General features: G+C 60.6%; 1 protein-coding gene across 1 annotated transcript in view; it reads right to left on the reverse strand.

Annotated features, from left to right (window-relative positions):
* FBRSL1 (fibrosin like 1) overlaps positions 1 to 23344 on the reverse strand; it is a gene marked incomplete at its 3' end in the record, with an annotated part of 65773 nt that overhangs the window by 17270 nt on the left and 25159 nt on the right. The window contains 2 exon segments of the mRNA XM_021715185.1: positions 9032 to 9061; positions 22082 to 22117. Coding sequence (XP_021570860.1) covers positions 9032 to 9061; positions 22082 to 22117 — 66 coding nt within the window.

Genomic DNA, 23344 nt, shown 5'->3' on the forward strand with positions numbered 1-23344 from the left:
TTTCCTCCTGAATTCCTACTGAAACGATATGAAAGGGATTTAAACAACTTATAATGGCATAAATTACTATTACTCTGTGAGTCCTTATTTAAGGACTCACAGAGTCATAGAAGAAACAATATCAACAACAATAGGAATCAGAACACTATTGGACTTCTCGACAATAACACTGGAAATGTGTGGATCATGGAATGACCCTTTGCCAATTTTTTGAAAATTCATTTCTAATATGAGATTCTATTTTCATCCCAAGTTATCATTAAGTATGGGAGTGATACGTAGACAATTTCTAGACATACAATTTTTTCAGAAACGTTTTAGCCAGGCCGCGCCCCGTCTCGGGGCGCGTGTGGAAGGGGCGGCGGTGGTCGCGGAGGCGGGCGGGGGAGGGGGCGGCGGGCGCGCGGGCGGGGCGGGGCGCGGGCAGGCCCGAATAATCCAGCCCCGAGGTGCGGATCCGCCACGCGGGGCGCCGGCGGGGGTCCGGACAGGCGCACAGAGCGCGTCCGCAGCTCAGGGGTGCAAGGTGGCCACCGGCTTCCATAAGGGGAAACTGAGTCAGGAAGAGGCGAAGTCGGTGCTGCGGTCGAGGAGTCCAGGGCGCCTCCGACCCGTAGCAAGCCCCGCCCTCCCGGGCCTCGGTTTCTCCATCTGCGAAACGGGGATGGGAAACGGGAGGCGGTTCCAGGCGGTCGTGTGGCTGCGGACGGTGCGGCTGGGGTAGAGCGGAAGCCTGGCTCCCACGGCAGGGGCTGGATTCGGATGCAGGCTCCGCCCGCCGCCTTGCACCGCAGCGACCCTTGTCCGAGCCGCGCCCGCGTCTATGCAGCGCGAGGAAGGCACCACAGCAAGAGGGCAGCCCCAAAGCCGCGTGGTTGGGGCACCAGCAGGCCGTCTCCCCTCTTCAGGGGCGCATGATGCGAGCCAGGCCCAGGTCGGGTGGGGTGGGCCACGCTTCTGTTCCTGGGCCCTTCCGTGGTGGGCCTGGGAACCAGCCCAAGAGGTGCATCAAGCACAGAACTGCGAGCTGGATCCTCTCTAAAGGTCGGGTGGGTGGAAGGGAGCCCACACTGCAGGCCGAGGGCACCACGGACAGGCCCCGGCGGAGCTTGAGCCCTTCTGCCCTTTCACGTGGTCTGGTTTATTCACCAAGTGCCCCTATTCCGTTTCCCAACAAAACTCACCCCCCGAGTTCTGCATTTTCCTGCATGAAACTGCACTCACACGCTTCCAAGAGGCACCCAGGCACTCTGTGACACCAAGCATGAGGCCCTGCCATTACAGCTCTCGAAGACTCCGACACATGGCCATTCCCACCTCACTGACCAGGACACGGAGACACGGTGACCTGTGTGGCAGCTGTCTGTGGCAGAGCCAGAGTGGGCAGGCTGGCTCAGTGGAGACACCCCCTCCGGTGTGGCAGTGGGGTGCTCCATTTGAGGCCTGGAGCCCCTGGGAGGGATCATGACATGGTTGTGAAGGGCTGCTCTGGAGTGGTTTCTGTCCATTATGGGCCCAACAAGGTGAGGCTCTCAGAGGGGGATGGGCAGGGGAGGGGCGCACAGACCAGGACACCTCCTGGCTGTCTCTGGCTGCCTCACCTTACAGGATCATCATCGTCCCACCCCTCCGCCCCCACCCAGTTCTGGGGACACTGCACACATTGAGCTGTGGGATGTCCGAGACTCCCAGGAGTTCTGCTGTCATCGCCCCTTTTCCAGATATGAGCGCAGGCACAGAAAGGCAGCAGCCCACAGCTGGGTCCAGCCATGGGGGTGGGAGGTGGTACTGGGTTCTGGAGCCATTGGGGGTGGGAGGCAGAAAGTGGGACTGAGTGTCTGCAGCCAGCTCCAAGGACCGGCAGGAGGTTCAGGTCCTGGGGACAGCAGGGCCAGAGATGTGAGGGTCCAGGACTAGCCCCTAGACCTGCGATCAGGTCTTCAGGCGGCCTGGCTTCTCCTGGGGCCTCACGCCTGTAAGCCCAGCCACAGGGAAGCCTTCCCCTAACAGATGTGATACTCACATTTCAACGTCATCCCAGGACCCTGAATAGGCTGCTTCCTGGCCATGAGCCAGAGGGGCTAACAACACCCCCCTCGAGCCCACCCTGGCTTGGAAGTGAAATGAAGGTGAGAACCTAGGGCAGACCAGTCTCATTCTGTTTAGCAAGGAGGGCCACTGGGACGTGAGGTCCACGAGGTTGGAGACCTGAAGAAAGGGGAAAGGAAGATACCGCCAGGGGCTGAGGCAGCCACTGGGCCATGAGGGCTCACCAGGGCAGGTGCTGGCACCAGGCATCACAGCTCAGCAGCCAAACCTTCAACTACATCTGGCCTTGTCATGCAGTGGGTGGGGGAGACATCACCACAGAGGGTCCCAGGAGAACACGGGATCCTCTGGGCTGCACCCACCCCAACTGCACGGGGGCCACCCGGGGGCACCCAGCTTCCGTTTGTCCATAGTAACGGGCATCCCTGCCTGCCTAGCACCACTGAGAACACACATGAGGCCTGCTCCCTTGTGGCTGCCACTCTGCGGGGCATGGCGCAGACTGGGAGTTGTGGCCAGTGATGTCTGGAGGAAGTATGTCTGGCAGTGACAACGTGAGGGCCAGAGAGGCTGGGGGAGGGTCCTGCCCTGCCCTCCCCACCTGTCTTTCGCAGGCCGTGGTCATGTGGAATGTGGGTGTGCAGCCTCTGGGTCAGCCAGGGTGTGGCCTGCGGGGTGGGTGCAGCCTCCTAGGCCCGAGGCTGGATTTTGGGGAGGAGCCTGGGGGCTGTGCGTCTTCCACCCCATCCAGCAAGAATAACACAAAGGCCAGAACCAACTAGAAACACTGGGCCCTCTCTCCCTCAGCACCATCAGAAGATGTAAATCCAGCGCAAAGAGGCTAAGGGCACGTGCGAGCAGGCAGAGCCGGAGTCCTGGGTTTCGTGCGAGAGAAAAGTCCCCGTTGCGAGAGAGAAGACCCTGTGGAGGAGCTGCAGGGCTGCGGGGGGCCCTCCAGGCCACTGGAGGGGGGGCAGATGGACACCGAGGCCACAACAGTGGTGGCTTGTGCTGTACAAGGGTGGACACGAGAGGTGGGGTGGTTTGTGGCCCAAGCCCACAACTGCCAGCCTGCAGGTCGGCCTGCCCAGAAGCTGACTCTTGCTGGGTGAAGGGGCTCTGGATGAGGTCGTCCTGGCTATCTGAGTGGCCCCAGATCTCATGACTGGCCATCAGGAGAAGAGGCAGAGAGGGCAGAGGCCACGTGGGACGTAGGCTGGAGCCCGGGGATGCCTGGGTCACCTCGACACTGGAACTCTGCCTCCAGAGTGTGACAGCAACAGTGCCTGAATTTAAGGCCCTGCTGGTGTAGGTTCCTGGGGCCTGGGGCCTGTAGCGCTTGCTGGAGAAAGCGCATCCCTTCCAGACAGGGTGCTGCACACGCCCGTCTCCTAGAAGCGGCACATGGTAAGCCGTAACGTTCCTCAGCTACAGGACGGTGACAGGCCCTGTGAGCCTCGTTTCCATCCTGCACGCAGCTGTCCTCACAGCCACAGGGGGCTCACGTCTCCATCTCACAAGCGAGGGGCTGGGGAGTCTCTCCACCAGAGGCCCCTCAGGGGTGGAGGCTGGGACCAGGACCCACCCTCCAGCCTCTGTGAAATCCTTCAGATTTCAGGCTGGCACTTGGGATGTTACTCCACTGGCTCGGTTTAGCAGCGCAGGAAGTTGCCTGCTTACGCCACAAAACAACACTCATTTAAACACACCCAGGAAAGCGGCTCCTTGTGACACTGGGTCTGAGGACCCACTCTGCATGTTTTATGATAGCAGCCCCCTCCACACGGGAACCCAGGAATCAGTGCGTCTCCAGCGTGGCTTTGGGATGCGCCTCCTCCGTGGCATGGGAGGCATGTGTGAGGGAAGGGGCTGCCAGGGTCTGTCTCCTCCTGCTCCCTGCTGTGGCTCAGAGTCCTCTCTGCTCACCAGTGACCCCTTCCCAAGGCGCCAGCCCCTCCAGACACTGATGGCCAACCACAGGGCAGGATGTGCAAGGCCGATGTGGAGGGACCCAGGGGCTTCCAGCCCATCCTAAACCTTCCATGGCCACGACACGGGGCCCTTGGGAGGATCCAGGCACTGCTCTCAGAGCCCTGTGAGCCAGACCAGGGCTGTGGGGTGGAGCGGCCGCCAGGTTAACAGTCGCGCGTGGCCCTCCCATGCCAGGAAAGGCAGGACATGGACTTCCCCTTGGAGCTGACACTTTTCAACCCAGGGAGACCCACGTTGCACTTCCAACCTCCAGAACTACCATCCACATGTGCCCTTGTAAGTCGTCCAGCTCTTGGTGATTTGTTATAGCAGCTGTGGGACACTCAGACCACTCCCTGTACCTGATCTGTGGCGTCGCCAGCTCCACTTCCCTTGCTGGGACCAGTCTAGTAGTCTGACCAGCCTGACTTGCTTCTCACTGGCTGTGGGACCTTTTATCTGAGACCCCAGAAGTGTTCACCTGTGCAGTCGAGCTGGCATCCAGGCACCACCGTCCCCATGAGCTTGGGTTAGGGCCACTCTTTGGGGTACAGACCTGCCCATACAGGTGACCTTGTTGGGTCATGGCCTTGGCCCTCAAGGGGACAGACACACCCTTGCCCAATCTTCAGCCATGTACTGGCCCTTCAACCCCACTCTGGTACAGCATGAGTGCCCAGCTCAGGGTGGGGCTCCACTCTTCCCGCCCCAACAGGCTGGTCACTGTTGAGCAAGCCATGCCACAGTCCAACACATGGTGACGCACAGGTGAGCCAGGTCCACACAGCCCGCCAGGCTCAGGGCTCAGAGAATCTGTCCTGGGACCCAACCACAAGGCCCCCCACGCCACCACCCCTGGACCAACCCACCGAAGACACTTCTGGGCTCAGCAGCCCAGGCCAGAGCACACAGCTTAGGCAGAGAAGGGTGGCCAGCCTCAGACCCGCACACCCTGTGTGGTCACCCTTATGAGGTCACCTTGTATGGAAACCCCCGTGAGGTCACCCCATGTGGATACCCACATAAAGTCATCCCTGAGAGGTCTCCCCATGTGGACACCCCCATGAAGTCACCCCCGTGAGGTCACCCCATGTGGACATTCCCATGAGGTCGCCTTCTGTGTGGACACCCCCGTGAGGTCACCTCTTGTGTGGACATCTCTGTGAGATCACCCCGTGTGGACACCCCTGAGATGTCACCTGTGTGGACAGGTCTATACCCATAGGGTGGCCCTGGCCCAAGCTCATGGGGATGGTGGTGCCTGCACCTGGGCCCTGGGAAGGACGGGTCCTGGGAGCCCTGGGGAAGTGCCCTTGAGTCCCACCAGAGGAAAGCTGCATGTGCAGACCCCTTGACCTGCTGTGGGGACAAGGCACAGCCCTCTCCCACAGGCGACACGCAGCAGGGAGCTGTGAAGGCGCCGGGACACATGCAGCCACACACCACGCAGCCATGAACTTCCCCGGGTCCTATCGCGGCCCTGTGACTGAGGGCGAGTGCCCCATGGCTGGGAGCCTCCAGCCCATCAGTCTACCCTTCTGCCTGTCCTGCTGGCAGTGCCTGTCCTCACAGTTCCCCAAAACCAGAGCCTAGGAATGTCAGAGACATGAAGACAGAGGTTCAGAGAGGACCCAGCCAGGCACAGAGCTCCCTTGGAGAAAGGTCTGTTGTGGCGTGAGGTGTGTGCCCATCGGCCATCTCCGTCACCTCAGGCGGCGAGGGGCCTCCACTGCCCGGGCTGCATTTGCACTCAGAATGCTGAGGCCAGGGGCGGCTGCCTGTGAGGTCTGCTCGCCATCATACCTGCCCCTGGCTGCTCCCCTAGACCTCTTGCACCTGCCCCAACTCAGCCTGGCACTCCTGACTGAGGCCCAGCACTGGGGGTGCATCCTGGCAGGCGTCACGCCAGCCAGCCATCCCTGGAGGTGGCCAGGGAACACTGGCCAGTGGCAGCTGTCCAGGCCCAGCAGGCGCCTAATGGCCCATGCAATTTTTCATCCCATGTTTTTCCAATAAAGGAGCAGTCAGACGCTGACCACAGAGGCGAAGGCCATCTGGTCGCCCGCTCCTAAGGCTTCTGGCAGCACCACCACCACCAGCTGCCAATGAGGAGCCCGAGCTGTGGCCTGCGGGGCGGGCACAGTGGGCAGGGTGGTGGAGAGGTCTCCCTGCCTGTCCATCCATCTGCCCACGTGGGGGGACGTTCCCAGGGTGTCTGCCCCTTGACCCAGGCAGAGCCCAAGGACGGTCCCCGCAGAGTGGCGCCTGTCCCAACTCAGGCCTGGCAGGCATGGGAAGAAGACACCCACAGGCCACTGGCCAGCAGGGTGGGAGCTGTGCACGTCCCACCCCATCCAGGTGTCATCCTCGGCCCCCAGCCCCGGGTGGAGAAGTGCTCACTCAGCCCAGCACCAGCAGAGAGTGATGGAACCCAGGCCTCCTGCTCCCCAGACCCGAGGATAGGGCACCGTGGTGACAGAAAGAAGAAAGGTCTGGGCTGAGGCGTTCCTGGTGTCCCCTGACAGCCTGTGGTCAGTGCCTATGTGGCCAGAGGGCTGAGTGAGGCCATGCCAGGCACCTCCCGTCACCTGGGAACAAAAGCCAAACCTCCCACCTGGGCTCAGCATGGGCTCAGTGTGGCCACGGTGGGGTCAGCTCTGTGGCCTCTGGCCTCCATCTCATGTCCACGTGGGACACAAACACCTCTGAACATAGTGCGTCACAAGCATGGAAAAGGCATACTCAGGTGACAGGGAAGTGGCCTGTCGAGCTCCTGGCCCTGTGGCCTCGGTGTTCTAGAGCATGGCAGCTCCCGCTCCAGGCACGCAGGTGGGTCTCCTTGCTCTCCCATCATGCTGTGCCCTGATGTGCAGATTTGCCCGAACTCCTGGCAGCCCAGGAGGTGCCCTGTCAGCAGGACACTCGGTGTTGGCGGAGGCTCTGGGCTCCCTAGGTCTCTCTGCGCTCCTGGCCTGGTCTCTGCTGAGGCCTGGCCCTGGCACCCCCACGGCTGCCCGTGATGGAGCCGGGGCTGCTGCGTGCGTGGTAGGGCCAGGGCAGTGTGTGGATTGTGGAGTGGCTCAAGCCCTGCTGGGCATGGCCAGCCCGGGGTCCGCAAACAGCCCTGGAGGAAGGCTGCAGCCAAACCCTGCTGCCTGCTCAGGACCGCCGCCTGCCCCGGGAAGCCCAGGCACCTCGGCCTCCCTCCAGTCCATCTCAGAGAGAGAGGCTACCAGCCTGCAGGCTTCACCACTGGTGCCAGGACTCTTCCAGCCCGAGCTCTTGTGGTTGCTCTTCCTGTAGCTCAGACCCAATGGGGGCCACATGGCTGCAGACACAGGTCTGGGCAGTGGTCAGGATCTGGGCCAGGCATCTGGACATGGACTGGGGGACCAGCGGGACGGGTGGGGGTCAATCCCATGGTTGCTGGGCAGCAGAGGTGTCTAGAGCCTTGGGCAGCCTCCTCCACGTGGACCTGCCCTGTGGGTGGTGGCTCTGTCTCATCTCCAGACACCCCCAGAGATCCCTACCCCCACCAGAGCGGCCTTGGCAGGGGGTGTTTCCTGAATGGGTTATGAACGAGGGCGGTGCGGAGTGGTCATGCTGGCCCAGTGCTATCCAGGTGCCCGGATCTCCCTTTCTTAATGAGACTGGGACAGATGGCACTCCTGTCATGGTGCCACAGGGCAGATGCTTAGGGCTAGCTGGAAGGCACCAGGCAGGGCAGGGGGCTGCACACGCCCTCAGCCAGGCAGGCACACTGGGACAAACGGGCTCAGTGCCCACCAGGGCGTGTCCCAACACTGTCCAAGCACTGTCCATCATAGGGCAGGTGAGGAGCAGGGGCACTGTGGGACCCCACGGCTGGAGGCAGCACAAGTGCCCAGACCCAACACATGTGGAGCCTGGCACCACTGGCCATATGGTATGCACACAGCCACTTCCCCGGACCTTTTAGGCTGCAGTGAGTGAAGAAGCCAGAAGAGACCCAGCCCCCTAGTTACCATGGCGACTTACCTGGCTGTCCTGGGGTGCCCACCGACCCACCCACTCCTCCTGCCCACCACGACATTGGCTCTGACACCCACAGTCCCTAGCTGCAAAGTCCCACAGCTCAGTCAGCACCTGCCCAGGGTGTCTCCAATGTGTGCCCAGATACAGCCATGCCAGAGTCCTCTCACCCCCTGCACCAGGCCCCTTTGTCACGCCCGGCCCAGCACCACCCCTCTTGGTGCTCTGAGGCCCTTGGCTCATTACAGAGGTGGCAAAGCATGGTGGGCACCAGCCAGGATGCCCTACTCTCGCATCCTGGCCTTGTCTCCTCAGCCCTCGGGGGGTGATGGCTCCTTCCCACAGGGCTTGGGGATAGGCTGGCACCCTGAGAGCCAGTGCCAGCGTCACCCTATGGTGATTGCCTGCCCCTGACCAGACATGGTAGTACCCACAGACCCAGCTCCGGGCAGTCGCTGCCCACCCTTCTGCCCAATGCACATGTCATGGACCGTGCCCCGGGGTCAGGGCGGGTGCTGCCTTAGTGCTTACTGCGAACTGGGCCCAGGGCATCCCAGGGGATTCTGGGCAGAAGGCACGTCCGGGAGGAGGAGGCAGCTGCTTAGGTTCTGAATCACCCGGGCCACAAAGCCCTGAGTCAACGGAGCCTCTGCCATTCTGAAAGGCACTGAGCTGTGAGGGACACATGCCTCTTCCTTTTGGTCATGGCCCTGTGGGAAACTCGGCATCTACCGCTTCTCTCAGGGTACCCAGCCATCTTGAGGCTCAGGCCTGTGTCCTCTGCTGCCCGGGAGCTGGGCTGGGTGTGCCTGGCTTTGTGCTGCCCACACAGGGTGCCCTCCCATCGGGTACACCTGTGCCCACCAGGGCCTGTGTCCTGCCACCCGGGCACCATCCCCCCTAGGCAGCCCTTCCACCTGGTGCCCCCACCCAGTGAGGCTGGCCAAGGTCAGTGGGGGCAGGGCCATCCTGGCAGAGTCCAGGAGATAGTTGGGCTTACCTTGTCATCCAAGCCACTCTCGCTGTCACACTGCAGGGACAGAGAGAGAGAAAAGTGAGTCAGAGACCCACACACAGTTCAGTGCCACCCACCTTGATGCAGTGACGGCCAGACTGTGAGGGACACGGGGTGGGGGCATCCCCTGCCTGATGCTGGGAGGAAAACATGCTGGCCAGTGGTTAGAAGGAACCCGGGGACCGGGGGTGCAATAGCTGGACCTCGATCAAGGTCCTTGGGTGGACAAACAGGGACATAACTAGGCTGATTCACCTCGGGGGGGAACCATATACCCCCAGGACCAGGCCCTGCAGCCCTGAGAGCAGGCCCACCTCAGAGCAGTGGGTATTCCAAAGGGATCTGTGAGCCAGCCAGGGCCAGGTAACCCGTGGGTGGCCTCCCCTGCCCAGTACACCTACTGTCCCCGGTGACCCCCCTCAAGCCCATCACCCAAGTGGAGCTGAGTAAGACCCTTGGTGAGAGAGGAGGGATCCGGCCTGCCGCTTGGGGCACCCTCGGGCAGTGGCACCCAGGCTGTTCCACATCCCAAACACTTTGCGAGCAGATGGATGGGCTGAAGGGAGGGGCCGGATGGCACCACATGGGCTGGGAAACCCCGGCTGGGCACCCCCAGCTCTTTGTTGGGGGAGGGGCCTGGGACCCCCTGAAGTCAAGACAGGCTGGGGCTGAGGAGGGGCTGTCCCTCACTGCATGCTCAGAGTTAGAAACCCAATGTCCTGATCAGACCTGTCTGTCAGCCTGGTTAATGTGAGAAAACAAATCTCTCTCTCCATCTCCAGTAAGTAGAGCTTTACAAAGAACATACCACTGTGGGACCCTCAGCAATTTCCCCTCAAAGCATAAAAAGGAAAAAGGTCCTTCCTAGCAACTGCAATTAGGATATGCTCACGCCAAGTGAATTACATGGCTGAGAACAAATCTTGAAACGCAGGATATGGTCGGCTCAGGCAGACATGTGCCCACGCTTTTATATGCTGTGCTCGACTTGACTGATAGAGGTAATCAAATTACACCACCTTCCACATGCCCAGATCCAAGACTGCCATGTTCCCAATGCCAAGGTTCACAGAGTTGTGTAAAACAGCCAGAGAGTAGTCCACGTCCCAGGCAGGCCTTGCCCACTGGGGCCCGCCAGGAGCCCTGGGGAAGGTCAGCTTGTGGGGCTCCCGTGAGGCTACCAGGCCCAGATCTCTGTAGCCCCTGCCTCGCCTCGTACTGCCCTGGTAGGCTGAACCCAGATCCCTGGAGGGTGTCCTATGCCCCTGGCCAGGCCACACCCCTCCTGGGTCCTCTGGTCTATGCTAGGTGGAGGCCTATGAGAAGAGGGTCAGTCTCTGTGGGGCACAGTGGGTGCCATCATACCCACTCCTGCCTAGCTGGCCCTGTTCTGAGGCACAGATGTATTCCAGTGCAGGGCGGCATCCCTCCCTGGCAGGTGGCCTGCTCATTGAGGACTGGGCTACAGGAGGCCAGTGTGCTCACCAGCCTCATGGCCCTGGGCCCCTCAAGGCCTCAGTCTCCCCAAGTGAAGTGGCAGGTCTTGGGTTAGGTAAGAAAGTCTATAGAGAACTGCTCAGCCTCAGCAAAGAGAGAAAGCAGAGACAAGTGTGTGGACAGGGGGATGGGGGAAGGGGGAATCAGACACTCAAACCCCAGTGACAGCTCCTGGGGATGTCTGCCACCTCTTACAGCTTCCTGGACTGTGCCTGGGCCTGTCCCGAGCTGGGAACAGAACACATGGTGGAGATGTGGCTTTGGCCTGGCTTCCTGCTTCTCAGGGGACAATGGGGGAAGTCACATCACCTCTGAGCCTCAGTTTCCTTATCTGCAGAGATGGCAGTGCACTGGTTCACGATGTGGCCACTGACAGCTTAGTGCTCAGCGGCGGGCCAGCCCCGAGAGCAGGGAGGGGACCCAGGGAGGACCCTGGAGGGCTGGGAGGAAGGTGCTGGAAACACGCCAACCTCTGCTTCCACCCCACCTGCTGACCTGCCGCAGCCCAGGGGCTGGGTTTCCACGGCTGCGGTGCACAGGCTACACAACTGCCTGGGGCAGGGCCTGCCTAAGCCCTCCTCACCAGCGGGAAAACAAAACCCGTTCTGATGGCACAGCCACCCGCAGAGGCTGAGGAACCAGGACACTGTGGAGCGGATGGCCCGGCGTGGGTGAGGGCCCTGCCTGAGCAACCAACAGCGCGAGAGTCTGTGCTTGGGAACAGCCAGTGCTGCAGCCCACCCCCAGCTGAGCACTATGGCCCACGTGGCCAACATGCTCCACGTGGTCCTACTGGCATGCCTGGGACGTGGGTTTCCAGGCAGTGAGAGGTTCCAGGTGTGTCTGTTCTGGGAGTTCTCGCGGCCCCCACATCTGTGGTGTGCAAACGTGCCTTAGCGTGTCCTGCCCAGTGCCAGCACGTCCCAGGTGTGTGCTGGTGCCCAGCCCCCTCCGTGTGCTATGTGAGCATCCTGCCCAGTAAACGCATCTACCCTCACAGGCCTGCCACGGGCACGCGTCCCCCAGGTGGTCAGGACTGTGCGCCCACAGCCAAGACAGCTCTCACACCGCACCCGTGAGTTCTCAGCCCTGCCCCAGCTCCAACACGGCTCACTGGGTTGGTCTGGGGATCTGGGGAAGCGAGGGGGCCTCTGCCTGTGCACTTGTTTCCAGGAGGCAGAACACGTGTCAGCCACTAAGGTGACACGGCCACACACGAGGTGGCCCGGGGGAGCACCAAGCCACGCCTGGATGCTCCCGGTCATCCAACCACAGCTAGTTTAGCACTTGGGCTTGGGCGTGTTGACCGGTCACCTCCATCCTGTGCCCTCAGGCGTGTCGTTAGCACCAGGGCACAGCCAGCCCAGACCCCGCCTCCCTCCCCTGAACCGCAGCACCACACCGCAGGAGGGGGAGGGGGAGCTTGAGGTTGGGGCCATTCCACGCAGCCTGGCAGATGCTGGCTGGCCTCTCACAGGCAGGGGCCCAGGGCTGCCGGCACGGGAGCCCCAGGCCCAACACACCCGGTGTAGGTGAGGTGCCCCTGGCCTCGGCCATCCATCTGCAGAATGTGGAGGTCCCCGGAGACGACTGACATCCGAGGGGCAGGGCCGGGGCTGGGGTTAGGGCTTGTGGGCTGCAGGTGGGGGTGGAGGAGCCCTCCTGACCTCGGGGAGGGCCCGCCGGGCAAGGCGGGGCAGCGGCCAGCCCTCCAGGAAGCTTGAAGCCCGGGTCCGGGTGCGGATGCTGCAACCAGCGGCCCCATGATGGCCCAGCAGGGACCAGGACAACGTGCGAGAGGGCTCTTCAGGCTAAGGAGGGCCCCAAGTCCTGCACGGCATCCCTGAGTCCCAGGGGAGGTGGGCAAGAAAGGGACCGAGCGCGTGGTCTGACACGGCATGGCAGCCGGAGGGGCATGGGCATGGAAGCCACAGCATGGGGAGAGGCGGCCTGGTGAGGGTGGGAGACGTGAGGACAGGGGTGACAACCTCCCCGAGGGACGAGGCTGAGTTGTTGGCAGCAAGGCCCTGCCACCCGCTGGGCCACAGAGCGGGGTCAGGATGAGGAGGGCGGGCAGGCTGGTGGTGCGAAGGCTGAGGCTATGACTCTGAGGTGACCCTCAGGGGGCTGGAGCTAAGGGGGCGGGAGCCTGGCAGGAGGGGCCTTGGTCAGCTGAGGGGGGCCGAGGGGACAGGGCCTGGTGCTGGTCACCCTGCCCTGGAGAAGGGCCTCCAGCCCACTTGACCTCTCACCTCTCTCTCAAACCAGGCCTAGGAGCAGACCCCCTGCACCTCTGAGGCCTCTCCTCTACCTCTCCTGGGGTGAAGAAGACAGGAGCCCTCAGGGCCTGATGTTTGGGGTCCCGGCACATTGGCCTCCAGCAGGTGGGGGCCGTGGCTAGGAGCCCAGGGTGGCGAGACACCTCCACTCAACCTCCAGCACAGGCCCGCCTGCTTCCAGATGGGAAAATCAAGGCATGAGAGGGTGGGAGCCCACCCAGGCCACAGGAGGGGGTGCTGGGCAGGTCTGACTCCTGCCCAGGCCCGGGAGGCCCCACCCAAGGCAGCGCCGCCCATGGGGTGTGGGCACCTTCCTTTCTGTTGTCCTGGGAGGTAGAGGGGCCGTGGCACCTCACTAATTATGCAAGATAACCTGAAACTCCATTCCTGTTTACTAGACTCATTCGATTTTAGAGTGTTTAGACTTTGAAGCAAAACAAAGTGCTAATTAACCAATTGATGAACAATTAAGTGCCACAGCCTGATGCCTGGGACAAGGTCCCAGGGCCTGTCCAGGAGAGGCCATCTGGGTCCTGCGTCATCAGACTAGGCAGGGGTCTGGGCCCTGCTGTACCCTCGGGGCCACTCTAGCACAGCATGGCAGGCAGCATACCCCAGGCCTGGCCCAGCAGAGCTCCAGATGGCCTTGCCCGTGTCCAGCGCCCCTGGGGGGAGGTGGTGAGGGTGAGGTGCCCACAGCAGTGCACCCTTCCTCCACAACTATGGAGACATGGCTGCAAGGCCTGCAGCTTCCTGGGCAGGGGTGGGAACCCAGTGGGCCCGCCCTCAGGGTCACCCGTGGCGTTTCCGGACCTGCCCTGAGAGCTGTCCTAAGGGCCACCTGACAGCCTGCTGAGACCCCCGCCCAGTGCCCCAGCGGTGAGGGAAGACTGCAGGAAAAAGGTTCCCTCCTCTGCAGCCTCCAGAGGACCCAGAACCCAATGCCAGCTCCTCCCCAAGCCCAGGGGACCCTCCCCAGACCCAGCCCAGGGCCCCCACAAATCCCTAGGCCACACACAGTGGCTCCTGTCTAGAGCCCCACCTTGTCCAGCACTGATGTGAATCTGCTGCTTGTCTGTCACCACCAGTCTTGTCCTGCTGAGAACACCAATCCCACAACCCAGGAGCCCACGGGATCAGTTTGGCAGAAAGGCAGTGCCCAAGCATGTGAACAGGCGGATGAGTGGATCACCTGGGCTCTGGCCTCTGTAGGGCCCAGCCCCACATCCTGGCACGAGGGGACGGAATAGTCCTCGTGGGTGCTCCTGATATTATGAAGACTGGGGCACTAGGTGCTGAGAGCCTGCCCTCCATGGAACAAGGTCCCGTACCTCATGCAATTCCAGAACATTCTGTGGGACTCATGCTGGAAGCCTCACTGTCCCTGGAGCCTTGAGCCCAACTGCTCAAAAACACACACTCACTTTCACCCTTCCCAGAGCGGAACGGCCACGAACAGCGGAGACCATGTGGACGAGCTCACCACCCCAGAACACAGGACTTGGCCAGCGCTCACATGGTGGACATGAGCCACCCTACACGGACAACTCTCTTTCCTCCCTCCGCCCCATGAGGGGGCTGCACTTCCTGCTGGGTCGCAGGCCATGAGCTCTGTGGCCCCCCACAGCAGGGGTGTCATGTAACCCCGTGGCTCCAGGGGCAATTCCCTGGACTCCCTGTTTGCATATCTCTTCACATGTTGCCTTCAGGCCTCCCTGCCCTGGCCCCCACCGTCCCCACGCAGTAGCTGTGGCTCCTGGTGACAAGAGCTGGCCCTCACTCACTCTGTGGCTGCCAGCCATGCTCACCCCACTGGTCAGCCTGCAGGCCTGTGGGCCGCCATGGTCCCCTACTGTGCCTTCCCCAGCCGCCCCAGCCTCACTGTGATTACACATGCACATGTGTGCAGACGGTCATGCACACACATGCACACACATGTGCAGGCATCTACACAAGGTACGTTCACACATCATTCACCATGTACACACATGTGCATTCATCTACACACAGGTGCACACATTCAGTCATGTGCATACATGCACACACCGATTTGTATACACACATGTGCAGGCATCTATACACACAGGCATAATACTTTGCACAAATGCATGGGCATGTGCATGTGCACACACATTCATCTACACACAAGGCACAGACATGCACACACATGTGCACAATCATCGATATGCAAGACACACATGCACTCATATACACATGTGTGCACATAGCCATCTACACACACGGCACACTCATGTACACGTGCAGTCATCTATGCACAGAGACATACTACCATGCACACACTGCCATGTACATACACAGTCACCTATACATAGGCACACTGACATGCTGTCACGCATACATATGTGTGCACAGTCACCTGTACACACAAGCACACTGACATGCACACATGTGCACACACGCAGTCAGCTATACACACAGACATGCTTATACACACACAAAATTGTCTGTACACACGATCGCCCCCATAAGCACACACATCTTCATATACCACATGCACTCACATACACACCATCATATACATGCATGTGCACATGGCAGGCAGGCTCCCTGCAGACCCCTGCACTTGAGGCCCCCTCCATGTCTGCCCCAGTGTTCTCTAGGGCGCACCCACCACCCTGGGCGCCCCTGGCTCGCCTCACGGCCACTCCCCTACACACATCACGTGTTGCTTGTGTTCCTCACCAGCCCTGGGAGCCAGGGTCTGGCGGGTTCTCCAGCCCTCCCCGAGGGGTGGCCCCTGCAGCACATGCCTGTGGAGGGGCCATAAGGGTCACCGGGACCGCAGGGCCTGCTCTCTCGCCCTACCGCCCCAGGACCAGGCTGCCCCGTGTCAGTGGCTTCCTTGGCCACGTCCCCGCAGCTCTGGGGGCACAGACGAGTGAGCCCTGTCAGGCATGAATAGAAGATGCCGCTGCTGCACGGGCCTTTGCTGGAGCTCCGCGTCGTCTACCCCGTGTTGTCAGCCTTGCACCCATGGCCTCGTGAACCCTCCATTAACAAGAGCCTTTACTAGAACAGTGTTAACACTAATTCCTCCCCATCACACCAGCCACCCGTTCCACATAATTGGCTTTTGGGTCCAACAGCTCCCAGGCTTCCACCTGGCCTCCCTCCAGCAGGGCCATGCACCACCGACAGCCCCCACTCTGCGGCATTGACGTGCCTCAGTTTCCGAACAAATTGCTCTGCCCAGAGGCTCCCCACAGATCCATCCCTGACCCTTGGGGCAGCCGCCCTGGCCCCACCTGACTCCCATCTGGAATCATGCCATTTGGTGATGGACTTCTCTCTACGGCCCCGGGGATGGCAGTCTGAGCAGGCCCTTTTTCTTTTTTTTTAAAGCAGGATTTATTGAGGGGACAGAAGAGCTCCCACAGCGGGAGGGGACCCAAAGGGGTTATCCTGGCAGGCCTTTTTTTGACACCGTCCATGTTCCCGGTGGCCAGCACAGAGCCCGGCACAAAGGGGTCAGGCCATGCTGTGGCTGCTGCTCTCGGCACACTCTTGTTCTGGGGTGGACTAACAGGTGGACGGATGTAAGGACAGACGGACGAGCAGGAGGGAGGGTCCTGCATGGCAGACCAGCCAGGCATGAGGATACCTCAGCCCACGTGCCTGTCCTCGCACCGTGGACACGTCCTGGTAGCCAGAGGTAGTGAGGATCCGGCTCCAGGGACGGGCTAAGGGGGTGATTATTTTGTGCAGGGCCTGGGGAGCAGCATGGTGAATGCCCTACCTGCCCCTGGCCCGCTCTCACAGTTCCCTGCGCCCCTGCCAGCACAGCTCTGGGCCACACCTGTGCCCTTCCCATGGGGCTCGGAGCGCTCTCCGCCCAGGTGTCTGTCGTGCAGGTGTCCACGTGCTGGGGGGAGGAGAGAAGGAGAAATAAGCCTATTCGAACACACTCGATGCAGGGAGGGACACCCCACGGGTGGGTGGGTCTGTGGCCTCACTAGAGAGGGGGCCGATGGGGACGGGGAGGGCACAGTGGTGGCTGTGACAAGGGCCTGTGGGGTACGGTGGGGGCTTTCTGTCGTAGCTGTGACAAGGGCTTGTGAGGTGCAGTGGGGGTCTCAACCGTGCAGAGGACGGGCAGAACCTGTGTGTAGGGAGGGGGAGAGACTGAGGGGCTCGGCTCCAAGTTGGTCCTGGCCCCTCCCCAAGCTGGGTGTCCCTGGGTAGCCCTGTCAGACTCTCTGTGCCTCAGTGTCCCTTTCTGGAGAACAAGATGACACGAGCGGCTCACTGCCCACCTCCCTGTACCTATCACACAGCTGCCTTCACCTGTCCCCCACCCCTGCTGGGCATGGGCCCTACCAGAACATGCCATGTGTGGGTGTAGGGAGAGTGAGGCAGTAGCGGCTGGGCCAGGCCGGCACTCACAGCCTCTTGCTCCTCTTTGATGAAGGAACCCAGTCTGGCCTCGTCGCCAGACAGCAAGCTAGGAAAGGACTTTCTCCTCAGCCTCACGGTGGCGCGTCCCGAGGCAAGGGGAGGCTGATGGGGAGGGAACTTGCCAAGGGAGGCACTGCTCTGCGCCACTCAGCAGGACTTCAGGGAGCACGGGACGGGCACCAGGCCCGCCACACGTGCCGGGGCAAGAGGCGCACACAGGCACACACACAGCGAGCGCCCAGGGCGCCCCGAAGAGCTAGAGGGGCAGGTCTGCCACATGGACGCACACACGCGCACAGAGACACAGACACACAACCGCAGAGGACACACACACAGACACACACACAAACATACAGCACACACAGCCGCAGAGGACACTCACACACAGATCACACAGACACACATCTGCAGAGGACATACGCACGCACAAAACACACATACACGGACACACAGCACACACATAAGCAGAGGACACACACCACACACAGGACACAGCCACACAACACACACACATGCAGAGGACACGCACAGGACACACACACACAGACACACAGCACACACACATGCAGAGGACACACAGACACACACTGACACAGCATACACATGTAGAGGATATACACAGACACACAGACACATGCCACATACACATGTAGAGGACACACACATAGAACACACAGACACACACAGAACACATAGACACAGACACAGCACACATATGCAGAGGACACACACACAGACACACAGGACATAGCCACACAGCACACACACAGGCAGAAGTCACACACAGGACACAGACACACATAGAACATACAGACACCCAGCACACACACATGCAGAGGACACACACACACAGGACACATATGCACAGCACACACACTCAAAGTACAAACACAGGACAGAGACATACACAGACACACAGACACACACACATGCAGAGGACACACACACAGACACACACAGAACACAGAACACACAGACACACACACAGCACACACACGCAGAGAACACACAGAGACACAGGAAACAGTCACACAACACACACACAGAGGACACACACAGGCACACAGGACACAGACACAGCCCCCCTTCCACACAAACGCAGAGGACGTATACACAGAGACACACACAGGACACACACACACAAGACACAGACACACACAGAACACACAGCACACACACAGAGGGCACACACAGGACACACACACAGAGACACACAGGACACAGACACATAGCACATAAACATAAAGAGGACACACACATAGACACATAGGACACAGACACACAGGACATACACACAGATACACAGACACAGACAGTAAAAACATACAGGATACACACACAGAGAACACACACAGACACACAGGGTATACACACAGAGGACACACACACACACACACAAGGGACACAGACACACAGTACACACACATAGGACATGTGCACACAGACACATGCAGAACACACAGACACACAGGACACAGCACACATGCAGAGGACACACACACGATACAGGCACAGACACACATGGGACATACACACATAGACACACAGAGAGGACACTGACACACATGTGCAGACAGACCACATGGACACACAAAGAACACACACAGACATACAAAGACACACAGACATGCACAGGACATAGACACAGAGACACACTACATGATACACAGGATGCACATACAGGACACAGGCACAAACATGCAGACACACACACATAGAGACAAAGACACACACTGGACACAGACAGACAGCTACACACAAGACAGAGATACAAACAGACACAGGACACAGACAAACACTCAGATACACAGACACACATAGACACAGAGACATACATACACATACAAACACACAGAGACATAAAGACACACAAAGGACACAGACATACAGGACACAGACACACACAAACGCACAGGACACAGACACACACACACAGGACACAGACATACACCAGGAACAGACAAGGACACAGATACACACACAGGACACAGAGACACAAACAGGACACAGACACACGGTACATAAAGACACACACATAGAACACATGGAACCCGAGGGCCACCAGGGCCAAGGCTGATGCAGACATACAGAGGCCCAGAGAGCAGTACGTGCTCCTCTGGACAACGCATGCACAAACCCTGCAGCCACCGTTCAGGCCATGCCATGGACACAAGCTACACACAGGAACAGGCATGTATCCACCACTCACACGCACACACAGATACGCATGGCAGCCCCAGCCTGCGTGTGCACACCCAGGTCTCTGAGGGCCCCACAGGGAGGTCCTGGTCTGGATAAGGCCTGGGAGGGTTGATCCTGTCCCTGGGACACCTGGCTTCTTGCCCACCTGCCCTCCCACTTCCGGGCACCAGGCATCTTGGCTGGTTCCAGCTCATCCAGCCCTGGGCAGTCTGACCTCAGTCTGGCCTCTGGTCTGAGCACTCCTGTCCAGGCCTCTGCCAAGAAGGCTGGGCTCTCCCTACTGCCACCTGGAGCTTGGATGCCACCTGTACCCCATGCCAACCAGACAAAAGGACTCGTGGCCAGGATGGTGCAGCCTGGGAACCCGAGGGTCACCAGGGCCAAGGCTGACCGTCTGCACCCTGGAACATAGCCCAGGGCTCACACCCACACACAGCAGGACCTGGAGGCCTGTCTATACGTGTCAGGGTCCAACACATGCACCTGCACACGCCAGGGCTCATCTGAGCACAACAGGGCCTGTCTGCATACGCTTCGCCAGGGTCTGACTGACACATGCGCCTGCACCTGCCAGGCTACTGTACACAGAGAACCATCTGCAGCCTCAAGCCTCCCAGCTCCCATGGCTTGGAGGGACTCACAGCCATGCAGTCCCCCTACCATCTGCTGCTCTGTGGTGGTCACATGAGTTCAGCTGCAGCAGTTGGCATGTTAATCACCGGCTTTTCCAGAAAACACAGAGCAGTGTGCTGCAGAGAAGGCTGGACAGCCAACGAGACTTAGGAGCAGAGGTCGCCAGTGGCTCAAATCCAGCTGGGGGCCCATCCGTGGTCCTAGGCCCAGCCACTAGGTCCAAGGGACATGTGCACACCTCACCGGCAACGGGGCAGAGCCCACTGTCCCCCAACTCGTGAGCCCACAGGACCCTTGAGTGGCCCTCCAGATGTGCCATGAGCCACACAGTCTGGGCGCCTCCTCCGGGACCTCGCAGCCCTCCTGTCCAAAGGGTATCCCGCACCCTCCCTGTGCCCAGGTGCCCACTGGGTACCACGGGAGCACGGCTTGTTCTGTTGCCACACAGCTGACCCCCGGCCCAGACACTGTGTGGAGGAGGGGCCGCCAATCATGCGACGGCATGTTGGGGCATCCATACCACCTGCAAGGGCTGCTGTCCTCAACATGATGACGCAGGGCTGCCTCAAGCCGCACCACACGGAAGAAGCAGGCCTCCCCCAGAAGTCCCCGTGGGGCTCACTCCAGGAACCAGCCCCGGAGGTATGCTGCGGCCTCCCTGGGTCAGAGTGAAGGATGCTGCAGCCTAGGCAGGTTAGAGGTTGAAGGCCGAGTTCAAGGTCATGGGGCTGAGCCCAAGGTCATGAGACGAGCCCAAGGTCACGAGGCTGAGCCCAAAGTGGTGGTGGATAGAGTCCAGGGCTTAGAAAGACCCTCAGACAGGGTGGCAGCGTCAGGGGAGCAGAGGTGAGTGGTGAGAAGGGCCAACTCAACCCCCTCCATTCCCAGGCACATGGCTGATTCTTGCCCTGGACACCCCAAGGGCCCAGAGATCGAGAGGTACACTTTGGGCCTGGTAGGCAGCTTCTCTGGACCCAGGTCGCTCACTACTCCTTTTCTGAGGCCACCAGAAGCCACAGTGGGAGGGTGTCTCCCCTAAGCCACACTGCTCCCTAGACCTGGCCATCGAGAAATTAATGGGTTAACTACACACCCTATAAAAGCCACTGTGACTTGGAGGAGCCCGTGACCCTGCAATTGGCAGGAAGTAAGGACTGCAAGGATGAGGCAGGCCTGACTTCCACTGAGCAGAACTGGCTGTAAATCTAAGAAAGGGCTTTTGTGGAGCTCTGGGCTTTACAATGTCACTAACGCTCCTCTAGATGCCTAAGGGAGGACGAAATGAGTCAGGAGGAGGGGCTGGGCTGCTCCTGTGGGGACAGAAGCCTGGGTGCAGACACAGCTGGCTGGACCTCTAGGCTGGGGGGGGGGAGGCACTGGCCCCTATGGCCCCCAAGGCCGCTCCTGCAGCAAGTCCAGCTGGGGTAGGGGTATCAGCACAGAGACACACAGGCCACGCTGCAGCTGCAGGGGCCCCTGCGCTGTGCCATCTACACCCATGGGGATGCACCACACCCAGAAGCCCACAACCCAGGCTGTGCCACCCACACCCACGGGGGCTCACGACACCCAGAAGTGGCCACCCAGCCACACGTGGACCACCCTCGGAGTCATCTCCCAGCCTCTCTGACTGAACCCAGGGAGGTCCAGGGTCTGGGCACTGCTCACACCAGGCACTTCCACCAAATGCCCCATGGCTCCAACAGGACCCTCGGCAGTGGCCCACAGACGCCAGTGCCCTAGGCTGCTGTGGGGTGGCGCAGGCAGCCTCCCGACACCAATTCTGGACAGAGGTCACAGCCACAGGGCAACCTGTTCCCCAGTGGGCAGCATGTCAGGCTGGGAACCCCAAGTACAGCTGGGAGCTCGTCCACCCCTACCCCCACCCCCACTGGGGGGCTTTGGGCGGAACAGGGCTGGAGAGGCCTCCAGGTGAGGGCGCCGGGGCAGGTGAGGGTCCTGGTGAGGACTTGGGGGATGAGACAGCAGGGGCAGAGTTGGGACTTACAGAGTAGCCTCTCCCCGAGACCGCCTGCGCTGAGCTCTGCAGAAGGAAGGAAGGAAGGGAGCACAGTTAGCGAAGCAGCCTCCCCTCCAAGGACTCCTGCCCGCTGCCTGCAGCCCACACATGGCCTTGAGGCTAAGAGCTAAGCATTGCCCAGACACCATGCCTGGGACGCCTCAGGGCTCCTTCCCCAGGGGTGGTCATCCTGGGCCCTCAGCCAATTGACTGCCCTCAAGAGGGAAGGCCCGCCCAGAAAGCACTGCTTGGAGCAGAGCAGGGAGGTTCTGTGGCTGCAGGCCTGGATTCCACCAAGGCCAACCAAGTGAGGGCGCCTGCCCAGCCCAGGGCTCCAGACTCAACCCACCACCTTCTATAACCCCCTGGAGGGTCCGCAGCTGCAGGAACCTGGGAGGACACCTTGGCTGGTCGGGGAAAGCTTCCTGGAGGAGAAGCTGAACGGAGGTCCTGAGAGAGGGGTCACCACAGGGAGACTGAGAGGCCAGGGGGTCTCAGACATTAGGTGAGCTCTGGCCTAGAGACCAACGCTGTGGGCCTGGTGGCGAGACTCCAACACCCCTGGCTGGAATGGGTGTTGGGTAGTCCTTAGGACAAGGGCCATAGCTCTCACTGGCTGTACATTCAGACCTCTCAGGCCTCCCACAAGACCCCCAGGGATGGTGTTGCCCACCAGGCTGGCTACCAGGGAAGCAGAGGCTAGACAGGAAGGGGTGCAGGAGAGAGGGCTCAGAGCTACTCAGACCACAGAGGGTGGGGCTGGAGCCTCTTAGGCACATGGCCAGGGCATGGGCATCGGGGACAGGGTCAGAGCATCAGATAATGTCCTGGAGCAGCTGGGGGAGATGTGAGGACCAAACCCCTTCTCTGAGGGCAGGGGCAGGGCAGGCAGTGGGCTCTGGGACTGCAGAATGGGGAGGAGCCCCTCTCGTTCCCAGCAGACCCTTGCCAGGTCAGTTCCTGGGGGCTCACAGTCAGGCCGGGCCCACTTGGACAGGCCTCAGGTAGTCTGGGGACGGCCTGGAATCCTACCTGGAGCCCTGGCTTCAGTTTGCCAATAGGGCACCATTGCCAGAGTGCCTGTTCCCACCTGCGCTCTGAGCCCGCTTCACCCATCCCAGGCGGCAGATGGAAGAAACTAGGCCGGTTGCAGCCTGGACTCCCCCCAGGGGCCAACACTGGGTACAGAGGCCCCAGTCACACCCCGCCCCCCCAGCTCAGGCCGTATTTGCATGATAACGAGCCACAACC

Source organism: Carlito syrichta, unplaced genomic scaffold (genome assembly GCF_000164805.1).
Source record: "Carlito syrichta isolate Samal-C Ts95f unplaced genomic scaffold, Tarsius_syrichta-2.0.1 Scaffold306821, whole genome shotgun sequence".
NCBI classification, from domain to species: domain Eukaryota; kingdom Metazoa; phylum Chordata; class Mammalia; order Primates; family Tarsiidae; genus Carlito; species Carlito syrichta.